We start from the raw sequence: 22,118 nt of genomic DNA on the forward strand, positions 1-22,118 counted from the left end.
TAGAAAGTTTCAGATTGTCACTCGTACAGGGGAGATGCTGCCGAAATTTCTTCTGACAGAGACTCCCCCGGGGCGTGACAACTTCTCATTGATGGTGTCCATATAAATGATAAGGGTGTCCTATCCTGGAGGAGAGAGGACCAGCACTAGCCTGTTCCAGCTCCAGGAGAGGAGGCAGGGATGGATGCATACATAGTTGATCTCTTTGGGCCACCTACGTCTCCAGTCCCTCGTACTCTTGTCGACCGAGTTACCGGACGTGAGGTGGCCATGACGAGTTTTCGACAGGAGGTCTCCGATCTTTGACGGGACATGCCCAGTTCTCGAGAGGAGAACCAGACTCGCCAAATTGAGTTGATGGACTTATTACGCTCCTAGGGTTCCAACCCATCTTCCTCGTCTTCGTAGTAGTACAGTCCTTAATTGCTATTTTTTTTCTTACTTGTACATATTGACTTGATGCTATTTTATGCTTAGTTCAGTTACTAGTATTCAGTTTCCCTTTAGCTATTTTCACTTTAATTATTTGACTTATTGATGCTTATTATATAATGTTTGATAGTCCTTATTATGTTATCAAATTAAGAAGGGGGTGGGGGAATTGTTTCGACAATTTAAACATAATTTTTTTCTTAAAAATTCTTGACAAACTTACTTTGAAAAACTTCATTCAAATGTTTTGAAAATCTCTTTGAAAAATATTTTTAGAATGTTTTGAAAAGTTATTCTGTGAAAAAATTACTCTTAAAATGTTAGAAAAATTACTTTGAAGAATTTTTTATTCAATTTTACCTTAAGAATATTTATTAGAAAGTCTTTTTTTACAAATTAATTTCCTACAAAAAATATTAAAGCATTAGAAATCACTTTTTCTAATTTTTCTTAAGAAAAGTTTTTTTAAAATAACTTTGATATTCTTACGTAGTAAATTTTGTTTAAAATTATTTTGAGAAATTTACTTTGAAAAATTTTCAAACTTAAAGAAATTGTTGAAATTCTTAAAATTTCTACTTGGATATTTTTGAACAAATTTATTCCGAAATTTTTGTTGAAAAATCTATTTAGATTTTTTTTTAAAATTCACTTAGAAATTTTAAACTTAAAAATTCCTGAAAATCTTTACTTAGAAAATTTATAAAATTTTCAAAACTTTACTTACAAAGTTTTGGAAATATACTCAGATGGTTTCAATTGTCTTAGAAATGTTGTTTGAAATACTCACTTCAAACTGAAATATACAAAGTATTTGCTTTCGGTTATTTGCTACATTCTTGTGAAATTATTTGTATGATTGTACTTCCTTTTAACCTTATTTTATGTTTTATGTATTTATTTTTTTTTATATATGCCAAAGGGGGAGGATAGTGGGTTAGGTTAGAAAAAATCTACTCACTTGAAATATTTTATGCTTTATTATTTTATTGCATTTTTTCTAACTTTAATCCGGGTTATCATTACATTAAAAAGGGAGAGATTGTTGGTGCATGTTGCACTAATAATCTGGTTTTGATATATGACAAATAGGTTAAAGTTAGATGCATTGTTTGTCTAACTACTCTACCAAGTGTGCAGGAGTTAACTGGTCTGAGAGACCTGACACCAGGCTGAAATCCAGCTAGGTTTGTGGGTCTGATAGCTGGTGGGAAGTCCAGATAGGTCGCGCGGGGCCTGATATCTAGCGGGAAGTCCGATTGGGTCCGTGGGACCAGACTACCAGCCGAAGTCCAGTTGGGTCAGCAGACCTAACAACTAGCGGAAAGACCTGGTGGATCAAAGGCAAGTAAAGTGACTGCAATTGGTAAGTGAAGATAAGCAACTGGAGGAGAGATCCAATGAGGACGCGTTCTCCGTTGAGTGAACTATAGGCGTCAATCCAACTTAGGTCAATTTGGGAAGTCTAAGTTGAGATTTTGACTTGATCCTGGTCTCGAGGAGATAGGATCTAATTATTACCCTATCTACTATGTTGTGTTAACTCTATTTTGCAGGGTAGATATAACCTTTGATTTCCCAGATTAACCTTTTCTTACAAGTAGAAGACTGCTGAAGAAAAGGACTCCGGGCGCCCGGAGCAAGCTACCCTAGGTAGGTCGCATGCGCTGAGGTGATCCGGGGGCTCAGACTCAGTCGAGGCTCTTGGACCCAAAAAAATCATCTACAAGCTGACGTGGAGCGCGTTGATTGGCTGAGTCACGTGGTCTAGGCACCCAGAATGGACCTATTTAAAGACCTTCGACCCGGAGCTTCAAAACAACAATTGTGACAAGTTTCCTTCTTGCTCAGTGCTCCGAAAAAGTTCCTATGAAGTATAAAGCTCCTCCGACAACCGACGACTCAGTTTTTCATATTTTCCTTGTTGTCGGTAATCTTGTCTTTTAGTTCTTGTACTTATCTTGTAACACATTTTTCGAACTATTAGTGGATTGCCCAACGAAAATACTCAACGAGTGCAGGCTTTGGAGTAGGAGTCGTCGAAGGTTCCGAACCAAGTAAAATCAACTTGTGTTAGTGTTGTTTGTTTCTTCTATTTTCTGCTACGTAACTTAGTTTTAATTCAAATTTTTTGACGATCACTTTTCGCCCCCCCTAGCTTTCTTTCCGATCCTTTAGTCTCGGGCACCTCCATCAGGCTAACATCACGTCCCCTCAGTAAAACTCTATCTGACAACTATTATCCTGATCTAGGTGCCTAGACCGCTCCCAAACGCCTGGACGCTGACGTGTGTTGGCCAACCATAGCACGCCAACTCATCTACTATAGTGGTTGCGTTCGAGCCCATCTAGGCGCCTGGGCCCACTCCGAGCGCCTGGACCTTCGGGCGCCTGGCCTGTTCCTGGCGCTTGGAAGCACTTTTTTTAACCAACTTTCATATTTCGATTTTCCTATATCATAGAACTAGAAAGACAAGCATAATATAATCATAATGATCAAGACAATCTCAGCACTATCTGGTTTTGACTTGGGATTTCCCCTAAAATCCTAGATCAAACTGACTCCTACTGTTCCCTCAATGGGAGACATGTCCTCACCTACTCCACTCAAGAAGAGATTACCTTTTGCCAAATACCTGTTTGGACTTTTACTCAACATTTGACATTGACCTCCGGGACTTCCGCTAGACGTCCGATCCTTGACTTGCATAGACTTCCGCCTGGAGTACATAACCCCCAAGACTTCTACCAAGACTTCCGCTAGACGTCCTTGATCTGCCAAGTCTTCTGCTCAATCCACCTGACTAGGATTTCGTGCCAATATCTTAACTAGGACTTCGTGTCAAATCCTCTCGACCATGACTTCGTGGTCAATCCCTTGACCATGACTTTATGGTCAATCCCTTGACCAGGACTTCATGCATAATCCCTTGACCAAGATTTTGTTGTCTAACCTCAACTAGGCCTTGCCTATAAACTCAGGTAAGCTTGTTAGATCACAACACATCTTAACTTTGAACTCTTTGCTATTATCAAAATTAAGTTTGATTAGCTAGTACTTCCAACATCAACACTAGGCGCCTAGAAAGATCTATAAAAGAAGAGTTGGACCAACACCTCAATCATTATTTTTCCTACGACTTCCGTACTCGTATACTGCTCCGAAACCTTCATTATGACGCTCAAATGCTACTCCAACAACCAACACCAAAGTTGTTATTCATATAAGTTGTTTAGTAACATTTGTATTTGCATTGTATTCGAAATACTTTTGTAATCATTGTATTTTTAGTGAATTGCCGATTGAAAGCGATCAACAATCACGAGCCTTGGACTAGCAGTCGCTGGGCTGTGAACCAAGTAAAAAGAAGGGTGTTAGTCTCGTGCTTGTTCTCTTTACTTTATTTTTTGTTGTGTTATCTCTCACATTTCTTCGAAAACGTGAAAAAAATACACACGCTATTCACACACCCCTCTACGCTTTCTTCGATCCTATAAATTTATTTTTTTTCAAAACTCTAGACCATCACTAGGGAAGTCAAAAACAGTAATAAATGATATATTTGGACTTTTTGTAATCCCATAAATTCACAAGACCTGAAAATAGATGTAATCTGAGGCTTCTAGGTCCATCAGTAGATTTTGACCTTAGATTGTATGAATTTCAGGTCCCTATGAGTTTATGAGATTGCATGGAGTTAAAATAGGCTCTCAATACTATTTTCAACTTTCCTAGTAGTGGTTCAGAGGTTTTTTAAAAAATAAAATTTCTTTTTCTTATTTTCTCATATGCTAGACCCAATATCCCTATATCAAGGCCAACGTGATTCTAATATACTCTCATATCAAAACCAAGTAGAAAAGAAAATTAGAGAGCATTTGATTCTCCCTATTTTCATTTTTATTTTCTGAAAAACGCGTATTTTATGAAAAATAGAAAATAACTTTTAAACATTATCTACTTTTCTATAAAATGCTATTTATTTTTTAATAAACAAATATAGAAAATACAAACCAAACACTAATTTTTAGAAAGTGCGTGTTTTTTCTAAAAAATAAAAATGGATAACATATAAACGAAACGTTCCTTTAGTTTTTTCAAAATCTCTAGACCACCACTAAAGAAGGTGAAGCTAGTAATGGAAAGTATGTTTTGACTTTTTGCAACCTCAGAAATCTAAAGGATCTGAAATAAGTGCAGTCTGCGATTTTTTGACAATTAGTAGGTTTTGGTTAAAATTCACTAATAGACCTAAAGACCTTAGATTACATTTATTTTAGATTCTATAGATTTTTTGGATTATAAGATTATTATTTTCGGCTATGGTCCGATGTTTTAAAAAAATATAAATATTCTAGAATTATTTTATTTGTACTCCTTTAGCCAAATTGAGCATTAGAAAACTATGTGCAATGATTATCAATTGTCGAATTTTTGATAAAAGATGAATACATTCGTCCTTATTAGTCCATCCTAAGATCAACACGAAAAAAATAAATTACGATAACTGAGAAGTAACAGATAAAATGAATTTACATGTATTAATGGAATTTACACCCCATTAATCTTGAGATTCAACCACAAGATCTTATCTTACTAGCTCAATTAGTTAAACCCGTGGGGCATCAATTGCCGAATTTGCTTTGGCATTGGGAGGAAAAGGAACGACGCGACTGAGTCGGCTCAGTAACTCGTTCTTAAATTTGGAACTCGTTCGAGTCAACTCGGACATCCGCCTTTACAATACTCTTTAGCGAATAAACCCTAATCCTAATCCTCTGATAGGTCGTTTCGACATGGAGAAGACGCTAGCTAAGAAGCGTAAGCTCGCGCTTGAGCAGCAGCAGTTGCAGCTGGCTTTGCCCACCGGCAACTACGTCGCGGATCAGGATGATCCCGTTCCTTTTGACGGTGGCGATAAGGAATCCATTGTCTCCACCTCTTCGCCTGATCAGATTTTCAGCCTTCTTATGCCTTTCGACAAGGATCAGCTCATCGGCTTCCTCATCGATGCTATCGCCGACGATGCGCCTTTCCTCGCCAACATCCGCGCCGTGGCTGACCAGAACGTCTCCCACCGCAATGTCTTCGTCCATGGAATCGGCTGGGACACCACCCGCGAGACCCTGATACATGCTGATCCGGCAGTAGACCCAGGGTAGGCTATCTAAGCGAGCCGAGCAGCTGGGGTAGGTCCGAGCGGAGCTAGAGTTAACCCATCCAAGGGCTTGGGTTTCCGACGTCAAGGCTGGGAGATCGAAGGGCCGAGCGGTAGTCCGCTCGGCAGAAGCATAAGGGCCGAGCGGGAGTTCGCTCGGCAGAAATATGGGCGAGGGTAAAAGGTAGCCGAGCGGCTCATCCGCTCGGCCCTGGATCTAGGATGTTAGCAGGAGCATGTCTGATGATTAGGCCGTACACAAAATCGCACGATGGAGGATCTCGCCGTCACATCGTGAAATGGTCGGTACAGTAGCAGTATGGTCTCATGAACATCTTCCTGATAGATCCATATTTGGGCATGGCCCTTCTGACAGACCCATACTTGAGCATGGTCAAAGGCATGTTGTTGATTTGACCGGGGCATTCGGGTCTCCTCCAAAGGTCTATATAAGGCCTCCATTTCTTCACCGGAGGTATGAAAAATCTTGATTTGGGAACCACCTTTTTGTTATTCCTCGCCTGACTTGAGCGTCGGAGGGCCGTCGCCGGGACACCCCTCCCGGCCCGGTTTTGTTGCAGGTTCACCGGAGCATTCGAGGATTCCGCAGGAAACGCCACGTGCCCAGCGTCCCTTGACTCCTGATTCGGACAGGATCAAATTGGCGCCGTCTGTGGGAACGCTCCTGCTTCCGATCGGAAACAATGGACGAGGCTGGACGACAGCACACGGTGACGCTTTCAAGGGAGGAACTCGACGCTCTGGTCGAGATAAGGGCCGCCAAACTCGTGGAGCAAAAACAAAAAGCATCCGCCGAGCGAGCGGAACAACAAGCGACATCTGCGTCTGGTGGCCGAGCGGAAGCACCTCAAGCCACCATCGCATTCCATCGGGCCCTATTTCGCACCCCTGAAGCAGCACCAGCTCGAAGAGATAGAGGCTCTTCCTCAGACGAAATGCCAAGACGGGATGACAGAAAAGGGAAAGCCCCCCGGACGGACTCATCTCCCGAGCGGACCAACCGCCAATTTTCGGAAGCCATTCTGCGAGATCCTTTGCCCAAGCACTACGTGCCCCCTACGATCGGCGAGTATAATGGAACAACGGACCCGGATGATCATTTGGGTAAGTTTGATAATACCGCCACGCTCCACCAATACACTGATGGAGTGAAGTGCCGAGTCTTCCTTACCACGCTCTCGGGATCGGCTCAGCGGTGGTTCCGTAGGCTGCCGGACGGATCCATCACAAGCTTCAAGGACTTCCGAACGGCCTTCCTCCACCACTTCGCCAGCAGTCGGCGTTATCAGAAAACAAGCGTCAGCTTGTTCGCCATCAAACAAGAGCCAAAGGAATCGCTTCGAACTTACATCCAGCGATTCAACCAAGTGGCGATGGACATCCCAACAGCCACATCGGAAACGATGATGAACGCCTTCACACAAGGCCTTGTTGATGGGGACTTCTTCAGATCGCTCATCCGAAAGCCGCCCCGAGACTATGATCACATGCTACATCGGGCTAACGAATACATAAACGTGGAAGAAGCGCAAGCCGCTCGGAAAAAAGAAGCTCCAACCGAGCGTGCACTTATTCATGCCGAGCGGAAGCAGCACTCCGCTCAGCAACCACCTAGAGGACCAAGGGCTGAAGCAATTCGATCTCCCCACACCAGATCGCATGTACAAGAAGTGGATGCCGCTCGGCCCAAGCCAAAGAAGAGGTGGACTCCTATGTTCTGCTCCTTCCACCAGTCAGATACGCACAACACGAGAGATTGCCGGAATCTTCCCTTCGTGACTAATCCCGTTCCCAGGAGGGTTGAACGCCGGTCTCCTCCCCGTGACAGGAGGCAAAGGGCTCAGGAAGCCGACCGGACCCGCATGGAGAGGCAACATCACCAGACGCCCGATCGGCACCGATCACCCAGACAAGAGAATCGTCGGGCGTCTAGGGAACGGTCCCGACCATCCACTCGGGAGGAAGAAAACAGGAGCAATATTTCCCGGGGCGAAATCAACGTTATTGCTGGCGGGCCGACCGGAGGAGACTCCAACCGAGCAAGAAAGGCGGGCGTCCGGCAGCTGCAGATCCACGCGGTCGGCTGTAGCCAAGAGCGGGCGACCGGACCAGAAATCACTTTCGGGCCCGGGGATTTAGAAGGAGTAGAAGTACCCCATGACGACGCGTTGCTCATTAAAGCGGTAATAGCAAATTACACCATTCACCGCATATTTGTTGACACAGGGAGCTCGGTCAACATCATATTCAAGAAGGCGTTCGATCAGTTGCAAATTGATCGAACCGAGCTGCTGCCCATGATAACCCCGCTCTACGGGTTTACGGGCAATGAAGTTCAGCCGGTCGGACAGATTCGGCTGGCCATCTCACTGGGAGAAGAACCGCTCCGGAGGACCAGGACAATAAACTTCGTGGTGGTCGACTCTCCATCATCTTACAATGTCATTCTGGGACGACCGGCGCTCGGCGAATTCCGAGCGGTTGTCTCAACCTTCCACCAGAAGATAAAGTTCCCCGTGGAGGACAAAGTTGGAGAAGTGCGGGGAGATCAACTAGCAGCTCGGCGTTGCTATATAGAGATGATCCGAGCAGAAGCTTCTTCCGCTCGGAAGGTCCCCCGAATTGAGGTGCACGCCATAACTGAGAAACCCCCTGCTTTAATTTATGATGAAAAGGAGGAAGTTCAGATCCATCCGACCCGATCGGAAGCCACCACTTTCATCGCTGCGGATCTGGGGGAAAAACAGAAGGAGAGGCTGATCCAATGCCTCCAGCAAAATCATGATGTCTTTGTCTGGTCGACACATGAGTTGCCCGGCATTTCGCCAAGCCTGATGCTGCATGAATTGCATGTCCGACCGGACGCTCGGCCAGTGAAACAGAGAAAAAGGGACTTCAGCGCCGAGCAGAATACCATTATCCGGGCGGAAGTAGAAAAACTTCTAAGGGCCGGCCACATACGCGAGGTACAGTTCCCGAGCTGGCTGGCCAACGTAGTCTTGGTCTCCAAGCCGGGCGGCAAGTGGAGGGTCTGCATCGACTTTCGAGACCTGAACAAAGCATGCCCCAAGGATTTTTATCCTCTGCCCCGGATAGATCAGCTGGTGGACTCTACGGCCGGCTGCGAATTAATTTGCATGCTTGATGCCTACCAAGGGTATCATCAAGTGCCGCTCGCCCGGGAAGATCAAGAAAAAGTAAGCTTTGTAACGAATGACGGCACATATTGCTACAACGTGATGCCGTTCGGATTAAAGAATGCCGGGGCCACTTATCAACGCCTGATGAACAAGGTGTTCAAGGAGCAGATCGGGCGGAATCTAGAAGTTTATGTGGACGACATCCTTATCAAATCCGTCCGAGCGGCTGATCTTTTCAAAGATATGGAAGAAACCTTCCAAACACTGCGCAAATATGGAGTCAAGCTAAATCCCCAAAAATGCCTGTTCGGAGCTAAAGGAGGGCGTTTCTTGGGGTATATAGTGACTGAGCGGGGAATCGAAGCAAATCCCAACAAGGTGAAAGCCCTGCAAGACATGCCGCCCCCAAGAAATACAAGAGAAGTGCAAAGGTTGACCGGTCGGATAATTGCTTTATCCAGATTCATCTCTAGAACCTCCGATCGGAGCCTGCCCTTCTTCAAGATCCTGCGAAAAGCTACAAAGTTCCAGTGGGATGAGGAGTGTGACCGAGCATTTGAAGAGTTGAAGACATACCTAAATTCCCTGCCTATACTTGCCAAGCCGATCGGCGGGGAATCACTGTATATGTATCTGTCATCAACTGAGCATGCTGTAGGCTCGGCACTTGTGAGGGCGGGCGATGAAGAGCAGCCGGTGTATTTTCTGAGCCATATTTTGAAAGATGCTGAACTTCGCTACACCGGACTCGAGAAGTTGGCCTTTGCTCTGGTTCTAGCCGCTCGGCGCCTTCGACCGTATTTCTTAGCCCACACAATCATTGTCCGGACGAACAGTCCACTCGGAAGAGTCCTGTTGAATCCAGAAGCGTCCGGACGGCTTATCAAGTGGACAACAGAATTGAGCGAATTTGATATCCAGTACCAGCCCCGCCCGGCGATTAAAGCCCAATCCTTGGCTGATTTTGTGACCGAGGTACAGAGGCCAGAACTGGAAGCTCTATGGAGGATATATGTGGATGGGTCTTCCACTCGGCTCGGAAGTGGGATTGGGATATTGCTCATCTCACCGCAAGAAGAAAAGATGCACCTATCAGTCCGGCTGGACTACAAGGCCACCAACAATGAAGCAGAGTACGAGGCCATTATAGCCGGATTACAGGCAGCACGGCATGTGGGTGCCGGTCGGGTGATCCTCTATTCCGATTCACAGTTGGCCGCTCAACAACTTTCTGGCACCTTTGAAATCAATAGCGTTCGGCTTAAGCTCTACGCTGAAGCCTTTGAAAAACTCAAGGCTACTTTTCGAGAAGTGCTTATTCAGAAGATTCCCCGAACGGAGAACCAGGCGGCCGATGAATTAGCCAAACTTGCGAGCTCAATAACACCGATCGCCATTCAACAGCCGATTGAAAAAACGGCGCACGTCGATCGGATGGAGGGGCTCTCATTTCCGATCGATCGAGGACATCCATCATAGAGTTCCTCCGCGGGAAAAACACCGCCGATCGGGATGAAGCCCAACTCGTGAGGAGGGGCGGGTTTACACTCATTGAGATCAACTGTACAAGAAAGCTTTCGCCTTTGTTGAAATGCATGAGCTAGAAGACTCCGCGTACATCCTTCGGGAAGTACACCAAGGATCATGTGGAGGCCATCCGGGCGGCTATCGTTAGCTCAAAAGATTCTCTTGGCCGGATATTTTTGGCCCACCCTCAAAGAGGATCTCGCTCAGACAGTAGCCACCTGCCTGTCTTACCAAAAATATCACAACATCTTGCACCGGCCGACCGAGGAAATGAAGGCGTCCATGGTGTCTTGTCCGTTCGACCAATGGGGCATGGACATCGTTAGACCCTTCCCTATGGCAATATTCAGTGAAGGTTCATGCTTGTCGTGGTGGATTACTTCTCCAAATGGGTAGAGGTAGAACCGCTGGCTAAAATAAGTGAATAGATGGTAATCAAATTTATTTGGCAGAACATCCTGTGTCGGTTCGGCACCCCCCACCGGCTCATCTCGGACAACGGGAGACAGTTTGCTGGTCAGAGGATCAGGGAATGGTGCGAAAGCTATCACATTTAGTCCTATCCTCGGAGCAATGGTCAAGTGAAGTCGCCAACCGAAATCCTTCAGATTCTGCGCGCTCGGCTCGATCATTTGGGAGGAAGTTGGCCGGATGAAGTGCCGAGCGTCTTGTGGGCCATCCGGACGACGCCGAAAGAAGGGACGGAGTCACACCGTTCCATTTGGTATATGGCGGTGAGGCCGTCATCCCGGTTGAAGGCGTTGAATCCGCTCGGATACAATGCTACGATGAGGGCAACGCCGAGCGAGAAACATGGAGCTAGATTTGGTCAAGAGGAAAGGCAAAGGCGTCCGTCCGGATGGCATATCGTCAACGGATGAAACAAAACTACAACCGACGCGTCATTCCCCGAGCATTCCAAGTCGGCGATCTTGTCTGAAAGAAAGCCAAGCCGGTCGGCGATGTAAGTTGGAGGCTCCATGGGCGGTCCTTTCAAAATCATCGAAAGCTCCGCCCGGGCCAACGGAAGATGAGGGCGGCGACAACTAGATAGGCCGTGGAGCGCGAACCACCTCCAGCCCCAGGCGGGGTGAAAGGGTATCATCAGAAACCACTACGTGTACATTTTTCGATCGATTATTGAAAATGCGTAAATGAAAATCCGAGGAGCGTAAATAAGACCGATCATCAAGACTAGAAGACCCCAGTGCCGCCGGCCGCGATAGAACATAAGCATCGTCGCCTAGAAGACCCAGCCGCTCGGTCGATAGAACATAAGCATCGTTGCTAGAAGACCCTGTGCCGCCCGGGGCCGCGATAGAACATAAGCATCGTCGCTTAGAAGACCCAGTGCCGCCACGGTCATGATAGAACATAAGCATCGTTTTAGAAGACCCAGCCGCTCGGGGATAGAACATAAGCATCGCCGCTAGAAGACCCCAGCCGCTCGGCCAGATAGAACATAAGCATCGTTGCCTAGAAGACCCCAGCCGGGCCGCGATAGAACATAAGCATCGTCGCTTAGAAGACCCCAGCCGCCGGCCGCGATAGAACATAAGCATCGCCGCTTAGAAGACCCTGTGCCGCCGCGATAGAACATAAGCATCGTTGTTTAGAAGACCCAGCCGCCGGGTGCGTATAGAACATAAGCATCGTCGCCTAGAAGACCCCAGGCCGCTCGGCCGGGTTGCGTATAGAATATAAGCACCGTTCGGCCGGGCTGCGTATAGAACATAAGCATCGTCGCCTAGAAGACCCCAGGCCGCTCGGCCGAGCTGCGTATAGAACATAAGCATCGTTGCCTTGTAGACCCCAGGCCGCTCGGCCGGGCTGCATACTATTATGGCAGGATGGGAAACTAAAACCCTGCGCTGTTCAGGGTGATAGAGGGAGGTCATTGCCTAGGAGCGAATGCCTGAGCCGCTCGGCAAGGTACATCATAGCCGAGACTACCTCGGGGAGGATAATATGCAAGCCCATCGCTCGCTGTGAAGACCCCAGCCGTTCGGCCGGGTATATGCGTATAACATAAGCATCGTCCGCTTAGAAGACCCCAGTGGCCGGGCAGATAGAACATAAGCATCGTTGTTAGAAGACCCGGGCCGCTCGGTAGAACATAAGCATCGTCGCCTAGAAGACCCCAGGCCGCTCGCGTATAGAACATAAGCATCGTTGCCTAGAAGACCCCAGGCCGCTCTGCGTATAGAACATAAGCATCGTCGCCTAGAAGACCCCTGCGTATAGAACATAAGCATCGTTGCCTAGAAGACCCCAGGCCGCTCCGGGTTGCGTATAGAACATAAGCATCGTTGCCTTGTAGACCCCAGGCCGCTCGGCCGGGCTGCATACTATTATGGCAGGATGGGAAACTAAAACCCTGCGCTGTTCAGGGTGATAGAGGGAGGTTATTGCCTAGGAGCGAATGCCTGAGCCGCTCGGCAAGGTACATTATAGCCGAGACTACCTCGGGGAGGATTATATGCAAGCCCAGCGCTCGATGTGAAGGCCCGAGCCGTTCGGCCGGGTATATGGTATCACTTGAAGACCGACGAGCACCGTCGTTAAAATCGAGAGTCGGACGCGACTATAAATCACGGGCGATCGACCAAGAGTCGGACGCATCGGACCGCGACTATAAACCGCCGCGATCGACCAAGAGTCGGACGCAATGACCGGCGACTATAAATCACGGCGACCGACCAAGAGTCGGACGCACGGACATGATTATAAACCGCCGGCGACCAACCAAGAGTCGGACGCAATGGATCGGCGACTATAAATCACGCGATCACCAAGAGTCGGACGCACGGACCGGCGACTATAAATCACCCGAGCGGAAGACCGTCGACGCATGGACCGGCGACTATAAATCACGGGCGATCGACCAAGAGTCGGGACGCAATCGGACCGGCGACTATAAACCGCCGGCGACCAAGAGTCGGACGCAATGGACCGCGACTATAAACTGTTCGTCGGGCGCACCAAGAGTCGGACGCAATGATCGGCGATTATAAACCACGGGCGACCACCAAGAGTCGGACGCAATGAACGGCGATTATAAACCACGGCGATCACCAAGAGTCGGACGCAATGATCGGACGGCGACTATAAATCACGGGCGATCGACCAAGAGTCGGACGCAATGACCGGCGACTATAAATCACGGGCGATCACCAAGAGTCGGACGCAATGGACCGGCGACTATAAATCACGGCGATCACCAAGAGTCGGACGCAACGAACCCGACTATAAACCGACCAAGAGTCGGACGCACGGACGGCGACTATAAATCACGGGCGATCGACCAAGAGTCGGACGCAATGGACGCGATTATAAATCACGGGCGACACCAAGAGTCGGACGCACCGGCGACTATAAATCACGGGCGATCGACCAAGAGTCGGGACGCAGTCGGACCGGCGACTATAAACACGGGCGATCACCAAGAGTCGGACGCAATGGATCGGCGACTATAAACACGGGCGACCGACCAAGAGTCGGGACGCTCGGACCGGCGACTATAAATCACCCGACCGGAAGAGTCGACGCATGGACCGACTATAAACCTCCCGGCCGGACCTCCGCACGGACCAAAGATATCATATATTCTCTCCCGCTCGAGGTCGCGTTATCACCGGCGCCCTCGAGCCGATCGGCCGAGGATTATGTCGAGCCACGGCTCGATGTCAAGACCCCGAGCCGATCGGGAGGATTATGTCCGAGCCACGGCTCGATGTCAAGACCCCGAGCCGCTCGCCGGAGGATGGACCGAGCCAAACGCCGATGGAAGACCCGTGCCGTCGGGAGTGTAGTCTCGAGAGCGACAAACAGCCTTAAGACATCGAGAGCCTCACCGACCGGTTTTCAGTTTGCCAACACTTGGCATTTGCTGAATACAAGCAGTGTGAATCCTCTAAGCGATTTAAACGAATAGAGCTTAACTGACTCTACGAACGAGCACCAAGAATACAAAGGCAATGAAGGGTAAACAATTTTAACAAAGGCCGTTGCGCCGAGCGGCAATTACAAAAATTTAACATCCGCCCAGCGGATGAAATACAAAGAGTGCTTAAATGACGCACATCACTCCGGGTCCTCGAAATTAAAGAAAGCATCGGGGATATCATCAAGCAGGGCCGTCAGGTCGGAGGCGGGAATATGCATGCCTTCAGGAAGGTGGCCGCTCTTCTTCAGATACGCCACGGTGACCTTAACCGCCTCGGCGAAAGTAGAAGAGATGTGGCCCCCAAACTTTACGCCGAACCTCTCTGACTGAAGGTATTCTTGGCGCGCTGCAGCCAGGCGACTCGGTTCTTCCTCCTTATATTTTTTGAGGACCGCCCGGGAGCCAGTTAAAGAATCTTGGAGGGCCTTCAAGTTTGCTTCAGCCTTTGTGCGTTCGGCCGAACGGGCCTCCTGTTCGGCGTTCAGCTGGGCCTCCAGATCCTTGGATTGTTGACCTAGCGCACGGACCTCCACTTTCATTTTGTCCAGGTCAGCGATCGCCTGCCTCTTCCGGCTACCAGCGCGCTTCACCTCTTTGTCGCGCTTCTTCACCAAGGCCTCTAGCCTGGCCACCTCATTAGCCAGGTCGGCAGCCTTTTTCTGTTCGGCCTCGAGGATTCGTTTCTCCCGCTCGGCCGTGGAACCTTCCGACACTTGAAGTTTTTCCAGAAGGCCCTCTAACTCGGCCAGCCGACGGCTAGTGGCAATTTGTTCAGCCCAGCGCTGTAAGGGAAATAATAATATCAGGAATCAAACAATAGCATGACACGGGAATGAAGATGGGTTTACCTGCGTCGCCTGCTGCATATTATTATCGCCGAGCTGCTTGGGCGTCATGAGGGCCGCCTGAATCTGGGCGTCCTCGAAGAGCTTGGCGAGCGGACCCGTCAAGGTTATTTCGTGAACAGGGCTCGACGGCCGATCGGCGGATAGCAAATACTCCTCCGATGGGAATCGGAGGGTGGTCTTGATGGTTGGATGGCCGGACGCCGCTTCGGCAGCTGCGGTAGCCTGGCCCGAAGACTCCCCTATAGTGGAAGTTTCGCCGAACCGTCGCAGGCGACGACGAGTCCGGGGAGGAGAACCAGAAGGCTGTGCCGGTGGCGACGCCATAGGAGTCCCGATCTGTGATGGCGTGCGGTCGGGCGAAGTCACGCCGATCGGCGCTTGTAGTCCCTCCTCCTGGGTCGGCGGAGGGTTCAGGTCTCTTCGACGTTTCCGCCGCATCTCCAATGGGGGATCCTCGACATGCGGAACGCCCAACTCGGCGGGAGCCGAGGAAACAGGATCGATTTCCGCCTCAACCGCCGCAGAATCGGAAGAGGCAGCTTCTGTTTCAGGGGCGGACTGTGCCCCTCCCTCTCCTGTACCTGCCGGGCGGCTAGGGATAAGACCCCGCTCGGCGAGCTCCTTTTTGGTGGCCGCTTCAATCTCATTGGACTTCAGTTTCAAATGAGCAGTAGCCTTAGAGCGCCACATGACTTCAGCTGCAGGGGAAAAAATTAAAATCAGTTAGACAAAAAAAGCGAAGGGAATGAAGAATCCTTACCCATGCGGTATGGGAGATTGGCCCGAACGGGAGACAACCCAAAAATGTACAAGACCCCTTTGAGCAGCAGCTGGTCAATTTTGTACCACTGACCAGATAACCAGTTGGCCGCATGAAGGTAGGCCGGGTTGCTTCTGAATTTGCCGAGCTCCGGCTGGGTCGGCACAGCAGTTTGCCATTTAGTTCGGAATGCTGGCCGATCGGGGAGTCGAATGTAAAAGAAGAACTCCTTCCAATGCTTGTTGGAGGTCGGCATGTTATCAAAAAACTTGAAGCCTATTCTGCTTTGGAAGATAAAAGTGCCCGGTTCTGATTGTTTGGGGTAGAAGAAGAAATGGAATATCTTAGGGTCGAGAGGAATGCTGTGCAACTTAAAGAGGACGACCATCCCGCTCAGCAACCTAAAGGAATTCGGCACAAGCTGGCCGAGCGGGATTCGGAAGTAGTTGCAAACTTCCAAAATAAAAGAATGAGTGGGAAATCTGAGGCCGCCCTGGAATTGGTCTAAAAAGAGACAAATAGAGCCGGTCGGCGGGTCATGTGGCCGATCGGTCGCGTCGGCTAGGATTATTTCGTGGTCATCAGGAAGCTCATATGTCCGGATGAGGCGCCGGGCGTGCTCCTCATCGAATCGGCTCTCCATGGTCAAGTACCAAGGGCCCAGAGCGCTACCAGCGGGTGCGGAGGAGCTTGCCATCTCAGAAAAGCGGAAGAATGGCGAGAAATTGAAGAAAGGGGAAGGAAAGGGGCGAAAGGAGCAGGAAAAACCTAATAAGTGAAGGCAGAGGACTCACGGGGAAGGAAAGAGGTCGGAAGAATCACCGATGAGGGGATCGCCGCCTAAACCCAGACACTAGATCGCCGGAGGCCGCAGCAATGGAATGGAACAGAAGGCAACACGCAAACAAGCGTGCGGCGAAGGAAGGAGAGGAAGACTTTATACTGCAGAGGCAGGTCAGCCTCCACCGTCCGATCCAGGGCACGAGAAACAAGGACGCCATCGGGCCGTCCATTTCAAACGGGCGCATCCCCTCGTAAGTGACGTCGCCGCCACACCAGGATCGACACGTGGCGCTCTGTCACCGAGTGCAATTAATGCGCGTCATACCGCGCATGCTGTGATTTAATGAGAAAGATTTTGCGCGATTTTCGGGAAATGCAGGCGAATAAACATTTATCTGGAACGACAAGGCATCCCAATTGAATAGCCGAACGGCCTAACCTGATGTAAGGACCGAACGGCTCAAAGAATATTATAGGCGACGACTACCCGCTCGGACACGCAGTCCAGTCAGTCGGACTTACTGCCTCCTTCGACTAGACTTGAAGGGAAGGCAAGTGATCCGGCAGTAGACCCAGGGTAGGCTAACTAAGCGAGCCGAGCAGCTGGGGTAGGTCCGAGCGGAGCTAGAGTTAACCCATCCAAGGGCTTGGGTTTCCGACGTCAAGGCTGGGAGATCGAAGGGCCGAGCGGTAGTCCGCTCGGCAGAAGCATAAGGGCCGAGCGGGAGTTCGCTCGGCAGAAATATGGGCGAGGGTAAAAGGTAGCCGAGCGGCTCATCCGCTCGGCCCTGGATCTAGGATGTTAGCAGGAGCATGTCTGATGATTAGGCCGTACACAAAATCGCACGATGGAGGATCTCGCCGTCACATCGTGAAATGGTCGGTACAGTAGCAGTATGGTCTCATGAACATCTTCCTGATAGATCCATATTTGGGCATGGCCCTTCTGACAGACCCATACTTGAGCATGGTCAAAGGCATGTTGTTGATTTGACCGGGGCATTCGGGTCTCCTCCAAAGGTCTATATAAGGCCTCCATTTCTTCACCGGAGGTATGAAAAATCTTGATTTGGGAACCACCTTTTTGTTATTCCTCGCCTGACTTGAGCGTCGGAGGGCCGTCGCCGGGACACCCCTCCCGGCCCGGTTTTGTTGCAGGTTCACCGGAGCATTCGAGGATTCCGCAGGAAACGCCACGTGCCCAGCGTCCCTTGACTCCTGATTCGGACAGGATCACATGCCTTTGAGCCATTTGGCGCCGTCGAGGACTGCAATGTAGTCGTAGATAAGACCACCGGCCGTTGCAAGGGCTATGCCTTCGTCCTCTTTCGCACCCGTGCCGGAGCCATCAATGCCCTCAAGGAACCCGAGAAGAAGATAAAGAACCGCCTAACCCATTGCCAGCTCGCGTCCATCGGCCCTCCCGCTGCTTCCAGCGGAGGGGACACTTCCGGGCGGAAGGTTTACATCAGCAACGTCCACACGGACGCCGCTCCTGATAAGCTCAAGGCGTTCTTCTCCCAGTTCGGGGAGATTGAGACGGGCCCTTTTGGCTTTGATATGATCACAGGTAAATCGAGGGGATACGCCATCTTTGTTTATAAAACCCTTGAAGGGGCGAGGAGAGCACTCGAGGAACCACACAAGGTATTTGAGGGTCACCAGCTGCACTGTCGACTGGCTATCGAGCATGGACAGCAGAAGGGAAAGGCACCGACTTTAGCTCTCAACCCCACAGTTGCTTCTTCTGCTCCGGCTGCAACGCCGCAATCTGTACTGGCAGCCGTGGCTGCTGCACAGAACATTGCTCTGTACAACCAGAACCCTGCAGCATACAGTTTTCTTCTAGGACAAAACCCAATTTTAGCTGCCGCTGTACTTAATCCGACTGTTGCTGCTGCTGCTGCTCAGAATCCCACAGTTGGTTTGCTTGCATCTCAGAGTCAACAGATAGGAGTAGCAACAACGGGGAGCGGAGCCTCTTCATTTGTGGGTGATTACAATTCTCAAGCGTTGGCAGATCTTCAGGTTTTACAATCATATAAAGCCTTGATGTTTGGGCAGGCATCATCCATGGGTCCTAGCAACTCGTCTGGAGGATTTTCTTGACACTTATGGTACGACATTTCTTTGATGATTGAAATCATTTTGACATACCGACACCATATCATGTTTTCCTATCCATTTTTTTAATGTTTTGGCAATTATCATTATGTTGGGAAACATTCATTTTAATTTACCTCTATATATTTCATCCTGTTAGGAGCACAATGGCATTTCATAATCTTATGTAACATTCATGAGTGTAAACCAAGATGAACATAATAACATGTAGAATAAAGCAAATCTTTTGTATTAAATATTTGGCTATGATATTGGCAATTTCATCCTCGACAATTTCTTCTGTTACCTCGATTGTCATGAATTACTAAGCATTCATTGCTATAGATCCTTACTATATACTTATATCTATGTAGCTTTTCAATTAAGTTCAAGTTTCTTCCTTAATATTTTAACATCCAACTTCTATTGGCTGTTTTGGAACCTAACAATCTTCACATCCTTCTGATGGCTAATCTTTTTTCATGATTGCTAATTTTTAATGAGAATGAAACAATTGTTTTGGTACTGTTGTCGTTGTCACTCTCTTTATTTGACTCCTAGATCTATATATTTTTGTTAGTTCTATAATTTAGGGAAGTTAGCATGCTCCCACCTAGTAGAGCCGAAAAAGAGAGCTGTGTTTTTTTTCAGCATAACCTCCTCCACTTGCACGAACTATTTCCCACATTTACTTGTTTGTGCTTGTTATAATCTTGCTAAAGCATATGCTGGTTAGAGAAATAATTTTCTAATTGCATCAAACGCATAAAAATCACCATTGGCAAGTTAGGATGTAGTCTTATTTAACCAGTTTTAGTAATTGGTTAGCTAGATTACTATGTAGGACACAGATATGTTAGTGACTTACCATAGTTGTATATTTTTATGTTTATCTTCTCCAGCTAATGCTACTCTCTCCCCTCTCCCTAGTGGGGATGGGATGGTTCAGTTTGTCAATTTGGTAGAAGATTTTCAGATGCAACTGGGTTAATGAGTGTGAGAATTTCCAAGTAGGAAATGAACCAAAAGTGAAACCAATAAGCTTTCAAACTGAATCAAACAAATCAATTTGGTCAGTTTAAACTGTAAAACCCTATTACATCTCCCTCTCACCTCCTCTTTATCCTGTATTGTTACTATGCATTATCAAATGATATCAGCATAAAATTTATCCTCGCTTCCCTCTAGCATATTTGCCTATTATCTCACTGGCCTATCTGCTTCATGCCTAGAGCCTTGCCGGCAACCTTATTTTGTAATTTTGAGTTCATTTGGTCCATTGAAATTTTTTTAAGATCAATATTTCTTGATGGGATATTTCATATTGGGGAAGCAAAGAAAGAAGTGAGAGGAGAGGCACCTGCTGTGAAAAATTGAAACCCAAGAATGCCATTTGGGAATTATGAGTATTCTGTTTTGAATTCTTTTGATGTTGAAGATGGCTGCACATTAACAACTAAACTAAATTATCGCAGCTTGCACAATGCCACAACAGGATCTTAGAATTGTTATTCATTGGTACGAAAACCATTTATGTCAAATTTTGGTGTTAACATCTACGAGACCTTTCTTTGCAGATGCAAGGAGAAATATCCACCAGAGAGGTTCAACATTTACAAAATTTACACTGGTGTCTTCGTGGCTGATGTTATTTTGAATGTCTTTTGGTTGAACATTGGTGCCTTTAGTTCTGTGAAACTTGAGTTTTCTTATTTTCCTGTATCGCTCAACTATTTTGTTTTTTCTACAACTGATATTTAAGCATTTGCCAGACAGTATTCTATCTTGAAATTGCTAATGCTATATTTTGTTTTTAAATTTTCCTATATATTTTTTATTGTGATATAAAATTTTTCTTATACTTTTTAGATGTTTTGTTGGAGTTAAATTGTCATGAATTCTTCTCTTCATGATATAGCTGATTTTTCATATTATTTATTTTAAATTTCTGATTGATATAAACCCAGCTATTATTTATCAATACGTGTTACATTTCTTTTGATGTTAATTATTTTTAGATTTTGCTGAATTAACTCAACTTTTCTTAATGTGTGTTGCTAAAGCTGATGTATTTGCTAGTAGGTTAAAATTTAAATTTGTTTCACTGATAAGCAAGCCTGAACATGTTGATTAAGTAGGAAAATGAAAAGTTTAAGATTTTTGGAGTGATTTCTTGCATTCAACTTTGATGAATTAAAATTGTGGAAATCTCCAATTTGATGGTGGTGTAGTTTGAATTGTAATACAACTTTAGCGATACAATATTTTTTTGTAAGCTTTTCATTTTTCTATCATTTGAATTGGATCTTGTGTTATGATCCCAACTAGTTTTGAATGCTGGAAATAACATTGTAATGAAAATTTGTTAAGTATGCAACTTTCCCTATCGTGATTTCCTTGGTTGCTTTTATGAAACGCATAATTATTTTTTTTAATATTGAAAGATTTTGTATAGTAGAATCGTTGTTTAAAAACTTGTGTATTGATTGTTGCCGTGCTGCAAATTCCTGCTAGTTGTTGGTTTTCATTTAAATATAATATTTAAGTAGATCACATGGTCTCCTATCTTTTTATTTATCGTAACATTTTATTGCAACGAAAACAATGCTCCATGTTCTAAATGCTGCTCCTTTTATTTTTAATTTTTTTTTAAAACTAATTTAGAACTTAAGTATCAATCGACTATAAAATGTGATAATTACATGCCAAAACTTTTTTCACAGAGAAACAATAAAAAAAATTTATAAACATACTAAGAGGATTATGATTTAAATATTGGGATAAATATTTCAGAGGTTTAAATATGCCTAAGTTAAATCAAAAGACATTTCAATATTTTTTTATAAAAATTAACAAATGGCTCATTATATTCGTATTGTTACAGTTGTGTAGTAACAACTAATATAGTATCTAGTAGCTATCAAAAATTTTAAAGTGATTTTGTACGAGTTAAAAAAAAAATTATTTTGATATTCTACGTATAATAATTTTGATTAGAGTGCAATACTATTGTATCACATAGATATTATATATTGTAGTAGTTCATCATACATGCTGCAGTAAGTTTAATCGTAATTATTATAATAACTAAAAGTAAAAATATTTTTAAAATAAAAAAAATGATAAAACGTCTATTGGACGATTTTTATTAAAAAGAAGTTCATTTGATTATTCTTTTAATGTGTCTTTTTTAGAGGGCTTTCTCAATCAATTAGATCACCATATTTGACATAATTTTTACATTAAAATAAGTACAATTTCAACATCAAATACTATTTCAACTTCAATCCATTCACATCATATCACACAAAAAAAAAAATCTTTAAAATATTTTATTTTTCATATTCATAATGTAATTATCAACCTGCATTTAAATTTATTAATATTTTTATATGATAA

General features: G+C 46.3%; 1 protein-coding gene across 1 annotated transcript; it reads left to right on the top strand.

The window, feature by feature from the left end:
* The first annotated feature begins 5,229 nt into the window (after nt 1–5,229).
* On the top strand, nt 5,230–20,523 carry LOC122042273 (UBP1-associated protein 2A-like). The gene is made up of 3 exons (XM_042602292.1): nt 5,230–5,566; nt 17,854–18,733; nt 20,297–20,523. Exons 1-2 carry the CDS (start codon nt 5,230–5,232, stop codon nt 18,723–18,725), a joined length of 1,209 nt encoding a protein of 402 aa, XP_042458226.1. The 3' UTR covers nt 18,726–18,733; nt 20,297–20,523.
* Nucleotides 20,524–22,118: the final 1,595 nt, after the last annotated feature.

Source organism: Zingiber officinale, chromosome 2A (assembly GCF_018446385.1).
Source record: "Zingiber officinale cultivar Zhangliang chromosome 2A, Zo_v1.1, whole genome shotgun sequence".
Taxonomy (NCBI): Eukaryota; Viridiplantae; Streptophyta; class Magnoliopsida; order Zingiberales; family Zingiberaceae; genus Zingiber; species Zingiber officinale.

What these genes read in the sequence shown, in the direction of transcription:
- LOC122042273 (XM_042602292.1), top strand. Translation starts at nt 5,230, where the DNA reads ATGGAGAAGACGCTAGCTAAGAAGCGTAAGCTCGCGCTTGAGCAGCAG. An exon ending in CACCCGCGAGACCCTGATAC is followed by an intron (nt 5,567 to 17,853) that starts ATGCTGATCCGG and finishes GGACAGGATCAC; the next exon opens with ATGCCTTTGAGCCATTTGGC.